This window comes from Bombus terrestris, chromosome 12 (genome assembly GCF_910591885.1).
Source record: "Bombus terrestris chromosome 12, iyBomTerr1.2, whole genome shotgun sequence".
Taxonomy (NCBI): Eukaryota; Metazoa; Arthropoda; class Insecta; order Hymenoptera; family Apidae; genus Bombus; species Bombus terrestris.
The window spans coordinates 8,845,174-8,857,357 of NC_063280.1; the positions used below are offsets into that span (position 1 = coordinate 8,845,174).

The window sequence follows — 12,184 nt, forward strand, 5'->3', positions numbered from 1 at the left end:
TTATAATCTTTACGCATTTTACAAATACGATATGATTTACATTATCACACAACAGTATTATGTTTTGGATAACAGATATTACGAGAGTAAAAATTTATGTTCTTATGAAAAAAAAATATATATATATATTCGTGTTATTGAATGTTAAAAACTTTTTAGACATTTTATTTATCCATGGAGGGAAACTAATTGAAATTATCGATTGCTATCGCTGCATGTTTTGATGTATAACGTAGAGAGGGCATACCATACATTTTTTATAAGTCTTTAGTAAAAAATCAGAAACAAAATAAATTATTATATAGAAAATACAAAAATAATGTACAAGAAGTACGTAAAGATTATTAAAAAAAAGCATTGAACGAAATTATGCTTTCATCTATAAACATTTTCAAATTTCGCAATTTATAATATCTATTGCCCATACTCACGTATTGTATCTTATCGTTTGATAACAGCTAACCCTTTTATATTTGATTTTATTCGGATGTATATAATTTAAATTTCATTCTTCAAACATTATTTATCATATTCGGCGGAAAGAAATACGTACAACGTAACTTCTTTTTTTTCTTTAAAGCTATTAAATCCATTTATTAATATTATTTACGTATTTGATAAAATCTTTAACGCGTTAAGTGCGCTTTTATATATAAATGCATATAAATCCCCGACCTACTAATTATATATTCACCGAAGAAATACTACGCGGTATACGGTCTTCCTCTTTCTATTCTGCCATCACCAGGTCAACATCCGACCATCGAGACATTCTCAATCGGCTACTCAATCACCCTGAATCTAAAAGAGACGAAATAAAAGAAGAAAATCGATCGGATCTCTATATACGGGAGATCACGAAGTGCCGATTGCCGCGAGTCTATTACAACTCGAACAGTATCGGTAGCGGCATTTTACGGAGAAAGTTGATTGGCTCGAGGCGGCGAGCGCGGCGATGGTGGGGGAAGCGCTTCCAACAAGAGGGCGGATTGGTTCAGTTACGCACGTACTCGCGCTGTCAGTCGGTAAACGTACGCCGTGTTGTACGGTTTAGTCGTTTGTAATTTGGTCCTGGGGCAAGTGTTCGCGCGTGTTATCCGTTTCGCGAGCTTAAACACAACTAACGTAAGCTCCTCAACACGCCGCGCGTACTTACGCTTCTCTGTATGCCGTGTCGTTGTGTTCGTCTTTTCGCGCGTCGAGGGGATCGTGGTCCCGATGTGATAAATGTAATAATGCAGTCTGACAAATATAATGCAGTGAAGTGAAACGTGTCCTGGGCGCGGCGACTCCGGCAGAAGGAAGGAAGAGAAGCCTAGTAGAAGCTGGCCGGCATGTGCACGCAGTCCAGCCGCGGCATCACCACTGCTGCTGTCATATTGGCGATGTTCCTCTGCCGGATTTGCTCCGCCGAGGAACAGCCAGGTTCCTCTAGTGGACCCGGTCTCCTGGAATCTTGCAACGTCACTGCCGACGGACGGGAGTTCTCCTGCCGCGGGGCTGGATTCCTGTCCATCCTGGAGCCTCTCGATGTCACTGTACTTCCATCCACAGTCAATCTTACTAAACTGTGAGTATATACACAATACACATGGCATATGAATAAAAGAAATATAAGAGTTTTGCGAAGGAGCAATTTCAAAATTCGGTACCTTGTCAACCACTTTCAGATCAAAACTGTATTGCCATTTGACTTCGAGACTAAATACGGTCGTTAGTGAAAGTATTTGAATACTTAATCATAGAGAGTTGTTATGTGTATATTGCGTGTGTTATATTGGACAAATTTGAAACAAGTTTGAAAATCTACATAGAAACCATAAGATATTTAATACAAGCATATATTTTGCAACGGTCATAAAAGTATTTATATAACACACGTAATACATATATGAAAGTTTTACTATGGTAAATGTTTATACACTTTCGTAAGTCACTGTACGGGTATTTGCATTGAAAAGTTGAAAGACATTTTTTTACGTAAATCACATTTAGGTTATTATTTCGCCGTAAAATAACTATAATGGATGACGCAACTTTCTTATAAAAAAATGTATGTTTTAATTTTTATTCGTTCAATCAATTTATAATTTATGGTCATTTATATGCTTAATTTGTTAACCGAAGAAGACGAATTAAGTCGTTATTCTAGTTGTTAATAAATAATCTCCTTTGTTCAGATAAATTTACAAAGGAAGCGATATTATATGAAATCTGCTCTTAACCAGGTTTTCGACGCAAATACGCTATTGCGGCATGTCTTCTCGCGTATCATTATTTTGACAACGATATATTTCCAAGCGTATCGAACTCGAACGATGCTTCCAAGATCGTGTTTCGCTGTTGTTTCCTTTTTCGTTGCGTCTCTTTCGTTCGCGCGGCTTTTCGAGCAGTGCGGTCGCGCGGTTGCACGGAGGTCCTTCGAACTTTTGCCTTGAGAGTTTGAAAGGTTTGACATCGGATGAGGCGCTGAGACCTTGACGCGTTAACATTTTGAGTAATTGCCAGTAGCGATTTAAAGACTTTAATTTAAAATCCACGTTTAGAAACTGATATTAATTGATATCATTGGGTCCTTTGGAATCGTAACAATTTAATATTAGATCAATTTTAGAATTTCTAACTTTACGCAATTATATGATTAATATCTATCACGGAGAATGCAAGGTATAAAATTAAATTAATTACCCAAACTTTAGTAATCTAATATAGTAAGTTGAATTATGATAAATTGAAATAAGTTAAATGAAAATATAGGTTATACGAATGTACTTTGAAACAATTACCACGTGACTGGTCGAGAAGCGCGCAATTATTCAAATGTCCAAACTATCTGTCAAAACTAAAACGTATCTTTCCAACTCCACTCTCTTCTCGAAACCACTCCCTTTATTCACGTGTTTTCGTGCAGCTAGTATCAAGTTTCAAAACAACAATTTGCCAACCGTCATGTGTCGTTATTAATTTTTCCTTTTTACTCTCGGCGCTTAAAATAGAGATGTCGCCATTGTCGTCGCATCTAGTACTTATCTGCACTTGTACTATGCATACAACATATTCTTATAATTTTATATTAACCTGTTAATCTGAAATGACACGTTTCTATATGAGGCATAATTGAGAAAATTAATCGCATCTTTGAATACGGATGGGATTCGTACAAGGCGATCAGAAACGAAAGAATGAAAAAAGTGACATTTGCAGTTTGGTTGCGCGCAGGAAGCGAGAGAAAAACGAACAACGAGGTAATTGGAACTTTTTTCTGGCCTGGATTCCATCCGAAAGTATTCTTCGGGACAAGTTGGCCGTAGTTTTCCGTGTGTACAGTCGGAAACGTCTGTTCGTCTGACTTGCTACGCTGCATACTACTACGCGAGTCTATTTCCGTTTCGTCTGTTCGATCGTTATTGCTTCCATACTTCCATATTACAATTATTACTTCCATTATTGAAACTGTTCATTTGAGATTCCTTTGAGACATTTACAGAAGTAGTATTTTCGTAGACTGAATCTAATTGTGGCTATTGAGTATTATCGAAATGTTCGTGGAAGATATTTCTGAGAAAGATAAGTAAATTAAAATTGTAATGGAACTGGCTGCAAGCTGACCTAGAACGCCACCGGAAGTGGAAGAAAATATAACTGTGCAGGAAATAGCGCACTAAAATGTCGATTTTATAGAGTGCATCGTAAATTACGTTACCATCAAAATAACCGACTCTTATCTACTATGTGTTTACTAAATCTTTGATCCAAGAACTAAAAATCATTATTTACTGCCGACCAATATTACTTAAGATTCTAGTAATTCTAGTAATTCATAATTCTTGACCTATATTTTTCTTTCCTACTCTTTGTAAATTATAAACGAATTTTTAACATTTAACCTCTAATTAATCGATCAAGTAACTTTTTCTACTCTATCTCTATATATTGTGTTTAGTAGTAATTTGTTTTCTAGGTAAATCGTGTATAGAATAAAATTAAGTTGAATTCAGAGATTTCATCAAACTTTTAAGATACGGCAGAAGATAAAATAATAAAAATGGAACTGTGCAGAAGTAAAGATGCAAGGAAAATCAGGACAAGGTAAATGCACTTCGTCAGAAATCTAATATAAAATTCCCGGTACGGTAAACTACTTTGCAGAAAATCACTGTCAGGATGAAAACCTGCGAGAATAAGAATTCCCAGCAACGAACATCGGGATGACGTTAAATCTCCAATCAACACGATCGAGGGAAAGGGCTTTCAACAGGCTTGTAGCGATTATGTTATTCAAAGATAATATCGGTCGATCGAAAAAGTGGAAAGTAAAGCGGTTCAGGGAAGTTTCTTAATCGGACAATTGCATTAGCTAAATTAAAGCTTTATGCCGTGTATGCTTCTCATCGGTCACGCGAAGTTAGGTTCGCGAGTTGCGTGTGATCGCGGAATAACTTAGACGGCTACACGGCAAACAAATAAGGCTACAATAATTTCAATCTATTATGGAATCTCAGCGAAAATGAATTATAACGTTATTAAATCATCGTGATGCTTAATGTTCTTATACTATATCTACTATACTATATCTTTTACTATATATACTATACTATATTTTATCACAGGAGAATGATTCTTTGATACTCGTTTTGTTAAAAACTCTTTTACTATTCTAATAATTTTACGATCTAAATTTAGTCAAATCGTAAATATTAAGCTATGTAGAGAGTTTGTTTACGTTTTCTTGAAAGCACGAATGTTACCACTTGACTGCAGTTTTTCATGCGTTCATGGACAATTTGGAGATACACAAATGCACAGAATGCACATAACGTAATGCAGACACGTAGAAAAGTGTTAGTACGTATAGCGTTCTTCATATATACATATTTAATGGATAAAACAATTTTTTATCCATATTATAGTTTTTCAATAATATCCGTAAAGATGTAAATATAGAATTTGCACAAATATCTGCAGCCTGGTCGTTACTTTCATACTTAGACCACGAAGCAGGAACACGATAACTTATCATTGATAAGTCACGTTTCTTATTTCTTTATTCTACATACATACATATACATATATGTATATATATATAGATTTTGAGAAATGTTTCAAATTGTATACCTAATCAGCATCTTCGTGCCTCGTTATAGGGTCAGTGAAATATCAAAGCGTTTTATACAATATGTACATCAAGATTTTCCTTGGCTAAATGTCGCAATACCTTGGCGAGTCACCGCAGGTGTGACATAACGACGTTTGATGATCTTGTGAAAAAAAGCTAGTAAAACTTTAGTAATGGTATAAATTCAACCTAATTATATAGCTGAATACACCGTGCATCGTATACTTGTCGTCATAATGCATCGAGGCAACGAGTGCTCTAGCCATAAAAGTCTGTCTTTAGGAGGCAAGATAAAGCGAAGGAGAAATATAAACAAGAGAGAGAGAGAGAGAGAGAGAGAGTGAGCGAGAGGAAAAGGGAAAGAGAGGAGAGGAAGAAAAGCAGTAGCGTGGAGCATTAAAAACGTCGTCCCGGTGGAGAGCCATAAAAATGAAATCGCACGGTACAATGACGAACGCTTCCAAGAATACAGGAACGAGGCATCAAAGGCGCGGGATAGCATCTTCTAAAGGCAAAAGGTATGAAGTATAATCCGTACAAGTACGGCTGATGATCACCGACCTACATAGCTAGACGTTGATCCTTCTCGACTCGAAGACAGTCGATATTTTATAGATCGCGGTTTAGGATCAAGGAAACGGCGAGGAATCGAGGAAACGAGGAGTCGGCACCAACCGAACTCGGCATTCACCAAGTGCGAATTCTTGCAAAAGCTAAGGGATATTCTACGGTTCGTCCACGTTCGTTCGACCAACATTTTCGTTTGTGTGCTCTACAAAGAGGAAGTCGTGGCCAAATTAAAAAAGGGGCTGCGAAATTCGCATTCTTCTCCAAATACGAATTTTTACGAGAATCAAACGGTATTCGTTCGTCTACGATTTGTTCTTTCGTCTATCTGTCCGCGTTTGCCCAATATTTTCGAAAATTACATGTGTTACACAATGAAAGAAACTTTTGGGACGATCTAATGTTAGCCACCGCTATTATATTACATAGCATCACCGTATAAAATCATTGTACAGGGTTCTAACGTATATTTTCTTATTTGTACTTAACATCGTGTATCTTAGGTTCGAATGTTTATTAATAGACCATGATTAATAGAGTTTCATACATTTATGGGAAATTTGATAGTGCATCATTGTAGAAAATCTACACAACGTGAGAAAATATATGAAATACCAGAAGTACGACGCTTTCTGTATTAGTTGATTGATGAAACAATCTTCTACCGAGTTTCTGTCTGTTTAATTATATTCTTAAAAACGTGGATTTGCATAAAAATCCGCTGTCAAGTTAGAAATTCGATAGGTTCAAGATAGTGTGCTGAAGAATATTTTCCTATTCTTCGCTTTCTTCGAGATGTATATTCTTGTTTCCTTGAAGTTCTTCTCGCGGAACATAGTGTACCATTATATTTGTTTTCAACTTTCGTTTTGAATTTCGTTTTTTTCTAGCGGAGTAGAATTTCCCATGTGACTTACCACGATGAGATCTTCGTTTTAGACCGAGTCTCGGTGAATCTCTCTCCCTCTCTCTCTCTTTGGTTTTGTTTAAGACCGTTTTTATAAAAGTTTCCTCTACAAAGGTAAAAAGCGAAAGAAGTTTTCTCCAGGCATAGCGTTACCGGAGAGACAGGATTAGTTCATTAGGAGTTTTTCCCGCGGGCGAAACGAGTGTCTAAAGTCACCTGTTTCCTCCAGCACTTTTTATCGCGTCTCCCCTTTTCACGAACAGCGACGAGGAATTTTCTAAAATAAAATTTCTAAGCAACCTTTTTGCCATCGTCTTTCCCTTTCCTATTTTCCTTCTTTTTTCGTTTTAACGAAACAACTTTCCTTCTCTAAAAAGTTTCCGAAGATTCCTTCCTTTCGCCATGATTTTTTCTTCCACTGCCGTACTTCTTCTTCCTACGACCGTAACTTTCTTCACAGTGATTTGATCTTCTTTCAATTTCGCGATATTCTTCTTTTCTTTCCCCCTGCTTTTTTTTCTTTTCACCAAGGAAGTCGGTTGCAGAAAAAGACCAGAGGAATAGAAGGCGCGATAGCACAGAGAAGAGGCCCCTTGAAAAGTCAAGCAATTTATCTTCCTTCGTCTGTGGAATCGTGGTTGATTAATCGACGGAGGTCGTCGAGATTAATTCGCGCTGTACCTAGGAAACCAGAGCTGGAAATTATCGCCAATTATTGATTGTCAGCAGTGGGTAAATCGACAGAGAGACAGTGCCATACCTATTTTTGTATCTAGCTCTGATACAGCCATTCTATTGCTGCAGTTGTCATAAAGAAAATACAAAGATCACGTCTTTTAACCGTGCATCGTATTTTTGTATTATGACCAGATGTATCCTGGCCATTTTCATTTTCCTCGTATTCTTCTTTAAATCTCATTTCGCATAAATCTTAAAAAATCTTAAAAAATCAAGTAAAGCGTTAGTGTTAAAGATTGCTCCATGGCGATATCATCTGACGAATATTTTCAGGCATTTTATTAAACAGCAAAAAATATAAAAAAAGACTGCGTGCACTCGAAGCTTAAGAAGCTTGAAATTTGAAGAGGAAAAATTTATATTATAATACGTACAAATAAATAAACACGTGTACGAAATATCTTCTACTCGAATAATGCGACGGTATTTCGCGTGCGAGGTCTTTGTGGCTCCACTGGCGTCTGCGGATTACCAGTTAAGGACCGTTGCATTAACTTTGTATCCTCTAGTTTATTTCGTTTCGTTATCCTAAAATTTATCCGCCAAGGCGTCTGTACGTTTGTACGCTATAGCACTGTGCGCGAGTATACGCTCCCTTGTTAATAATTCATTGTTCTTACGCCGGGCTTTGGCATTACGTTCCAGTTCCTGGCAAAGTTCTAATTAATTCGCAAAGTTCTTTAAAGTTCTGTAATTTACGCGTGGGGTTTTTTAAGCAATCTGTCAATCGAATCATCTTTTGTGAAACTTCTATGGACAATCAGAGGAGCTAGAAGCTGATAGAGCAGAAATTCCTCAAAGTGCACGTTAAGGGCGTAGTCTTTACTTTCACATAAAATCGACCTGATCAACGAATCGTCGTTTCCTCATCCCATTTCTCTCAATCTGTGTCTCTCAGCTACGAACCTCTAGAATCCAGTCCTTAAGCGACTTTTACGCTCTTCCATACACCGAAAAGAGTCGAACAAACTCGTCGGTGGATCCAATAAAATTTCACTGTCCACGGTATCTTTCCCCATCCTTCGTCCCCGTGAAAACTCCAAATGCAAAATCTCCACCGCGTAAGCACCGACCAGCCAAACGTTTCTCTTAAATCTTCGAATAATCGATTTCGCAATTTGTCACCGGAATAACTGGTAACTGTGAAGATCAAGAAAAACTTGCAAAAGAGAGAGAGAGAGAGAGAGAGGGAGAGAAAAGTGTTACATAAATTTCCAACGAGGGAAAAACCCTCTGGCTGGCAATCGTTCCGCGATCAACAGTTGCTCCATTTATTACGTAAAGACGGTTCTACATCGGCTCTTTCAACGACCGATATCTCGGCGTGCAGTTAGGCGCCGATTAATCTCGTTCGCGCTGCACGAAAAATAAATTAGCGCCGTTTTTAAAAGAGAGAAAGAGAGAGCGCGCTCGGTATACGCCGCCGCAGTGCGCGCTTTTACATCGATGAGAAATATTTATAGAAAATGAGAAGCAGGTTCGAAAAGCACAGCGTCGAAGGCAATGCCGTTTCATTCATCCTTTCGTCGAACGGACGTGGATCTTTTGCTCCGTTAATTACTCCCATTTAGTAGCGCTGTTCGTTCTAATTATAACGCGCTCCTCTTTCTTCTTTTCACTTTTCCTTTCCTCTTTCTCTTTCCGCTTCCGTTCTTCTTTTTCTCTTCCTTTTTCTTTCTTTGGCCGACTAATGGAAGGTAAATAAGAAGCTCGGACGAGTTACAAAAGGGGAGAGACATTTGTGCGGATCGTCTCGTTCGTAATGTAACTGTTACACATTTCGTTTTACGTGATTTTCTTATTAGAACAGCGGAATACGCTTGCCACGTTCGCTTCGGCAATTGCAATTTCTCGTAAGAAAAATCGGCTGAGAACGTTGCACAGAGGATGAGAAATCTTCATCGTCGGTTCATCGCAAAGCATTCTGATGTTTGTGCGTTTCTTACCAACTTTTGTAAACTATGCGATATCTGTTTGGGAAACTTGTCCAGCGTTATCCGTCGTTTGCTTGCCGCTTATTAGCTGCTCAATACAATTCTCATAGTTACGATGCTTGTCCAAGTTCGTTGCTTTATGTAACGCGCGATAGATGAAGGATACGCTTCCACCGAGTCGCTAGGAATTCTTGTGCTTGTGTAAAATTTCACATTGTTTATTTAAAGTTAAAACTGCGCTCTTCGTTTTCTTCCTTTCGTCGCTTACCTTTGCATGTAGAGTTATTGGGTCGGCAACTAAGTGATTGCGGATTTTGTCATTAAATGGTATTGTCAAAATCCGCGATCACTTAGTTGCCAACCCATACTTACCTTCTTCTTGCTGATTACGTATTCTGAAACATCGTGTATGTACGTTATATACAGGGTGGTTGGTAACTGGTGGTACAAGCGGAAAGGGGGTGATTCTACGCGAAAAAAGAAATCGAAAATATAGAATAAAAATTTTTCGTTTGAGGCTTTGTTTTCGAGAAAATCGACTTTGGCTGGATTGGTCGTACTGGGGCAATAACTTTGCCACCACGCTCTCCTGACTTAACTCCGCTTGACTTTTATTTATGGAGCTATATTAAATCAATTGTCTATTCTGGAGAAATCGCAAGTTGCGAGCAATTGAAAGAAAAGATTATTGTAGCCTTTGATACTTTAAAACAATCGAATACGTTAGAAAGTGTTCATAGAAATTTAATTAGAAGAGCAGAAGTATGTGTTCGACAGAATGGGCAACATTTTCAGCAATTTTTGCAATAATAAACTTTATGATTACTTCGTATTATTTCGTTATGTATTCCTAATTTTCCGTTACAGCAAAAACAAACTTATACTGCGATAATATCCATCGAGACAACGATCTACAGTGAGATCCGTTATAACGAGACGCGATAAAGTGCACGCGTACCGAGCGAAAATTCAAAGTCGATTTTCTCGATAACCAAGCCTCAAACGAAAAATTTTTATTCTACATTTTCGACTTCTTTTTTCGCGTAGAATCACCTCCTTTCCGCTTGTACCATCAGTTACCACCCTGTATATTTTTATTTATTTATATTTATTGTTGTTTGGGAAATAAATGCGCTCTTACTTGTCAACGACCGAGATCCGAAGTAACAGTTGCTTTAAACATTTTTAGAGCGTGTGGTTCGGTAGAAATTTAATTTCATCTAAATGAAAACTAATTATCGATGAATCTGAAAGAAACTTTCCAAAAAATAGTAATTTTCGACTGTTCCGATTGCGGATAACCATTATGAACGATTAAAATGTTTTTTGGCTATCAATAAACGTTATCGACGACAGGAATTTCATTTCGGTTGCCAGTAATCGATATAAATGAGCGGAATTTTTTCTGCTTTCCAGTGACCATTATCGATGGCCCGGATTTTGTTTTTGTTACCGATAACCACTATCGATGGCGAAGAATTTGTCTCCGGTTACCGCTGACCAATATCGACGACAAACATTTTTTCTGACTACGTTCGATGTACAATACGTCGATCGTCGTTAAGGGTACTGATAATCGGTATTTGTCGACAACACAGAAAAACTTGTCTATTTTATTGAGCAAAAAATCGCTATGAAGATATACAAAAGAAAGGATAAAATCAGAAATATAGTTTAGTACAATATTTTTACTACGAACACTATACGACAATATTTTTCACTTTATTCTTCTTTTCATTTATTTTCATAGCATCTTGTTGCTCGATAAAATATACAAGTTTCATAGTTAATTCTTTCTATATTGTAAATAAGTATATATACTAATTTCGAGTAACGTTAACAACAATCGACAATAGCCGAATGTGTGCAGGAAAAATATTTGTCATCGATAATGGTTACCGGCAACCAAAAAATACAAAATTCTTTTATATCGGTAACTAAAATTAAATTTCCCTCGTCGATAACAATTATCCGTAATCGATGATTTTGAAAAATGTTAATCGTTCGTAATGGCTATTACAAGTAACCAAAATTGTTCAATTAACCATACTAACTCTCGTACCGTAACATTGAGCATTTCTCTTGCAGCAGCTATGTAGGTATCCGGTCAATAAAATACTCGGATTAAAGGACTTGTACAAGCAGATAGAAGGTTTCCTAGTAGAAACGAACGAAGAACACGGTTCTCTACCAGTCGATCAATTTCCAAAATTCGCTCTGCACATCCAGTAACTTGTAACTTTGCGAAATCTCACGCATAATATTTATCGAGTTATAACAATAGGAATAAGGATATCAAGTTGATGATCGAGCTGATATTAAGAACGTGAGCGAACGTTAAAGGAAAAAGTTAAAGGAATACGCAGCAAAAAATAGAAGAATGAAAGAAGGAAAAATGGTACTCGCCGTTTCCGGTTAGTTGGTCGTTAGAATTCTCGCGTTGCACATGTATTTTCACGCCGGCGACAACTTTTTATTCGCCAACGACTTTCACGCTCAAGTGGCTGCTCCAGGTCGTGGAGTTCGCGTCGATTCACGACGCGGAAACGAATCTCGCGCAACGTTTCGGGTCAACAGCTCGTTCGCCTAAAATTGGACCCGAAGACGGAGACCCGTTTCCTCGATAGGAGGCTGCGAGGGTTCGCTAATTGGCCGAACGTGTTCGTTTGCAACAACACGCAATCCCACGGATAATCCGGGGTAGTTTCTCGATTCTTTCGTCGTGGAATATTCATCGAGTTTGTAGGAAACAGTTCGTTGTTCGACGATTGCCCACGACGAAGATACATTTCTGTCGACGTTTCGTTAATTGCGAATAATCGCGACATTCGACGTTGATAGATGAAGATTGCAGCGCCGTAGAATTAGGAGAAGTTTAGTGAGAGGCAAAGACTGTGGAGGAGAAACGCGATAAGTCGAATT

General features: G+C 37.7%; 1 protein-coding gene and 1 long non-coding RNA gene across 5 annotated transcripts in view; both read left to right on the forward strand.

Moving 5' to 3' along the window:
* The first annotated feature begins 107 nt into the window (after nt 1–107).
* Nucleotides 108–12,184, forward strand: part of LOC100649703 (lutropin-choriogonadotropic hormone receptor) — a 40,991-nt gene continuing 28,914 nt past the window's right edge. For all 4 annotated transcript variants that reach the window (XR_007225957.1, XR_001099222.3, XM_003399705.4 and 1 more), the window contains exon 1: nt 108–1,570. Coding sequence is in view for 2 of the 4 variants with exons in the window: in XM_003399705.4 (XP_003399753.1) it covers nt 1,335–1,570 (236 nt within the window). In the remaining 2 variants the exon portion in view is untranslated. The remainder of the gene's footprint in view (nt 1,571–12,184) is intronic.
* LOC110119765 lies at nt 2,025–4,958 on the forward strand. Its single transcript, XR_002308263.2, has 2 exons — nt 2,025–4,089; nt 4,150–4,958. It is a non-coding gene; the product is annotated as an uncharacterized LOC110119765 (long non-coding RNA).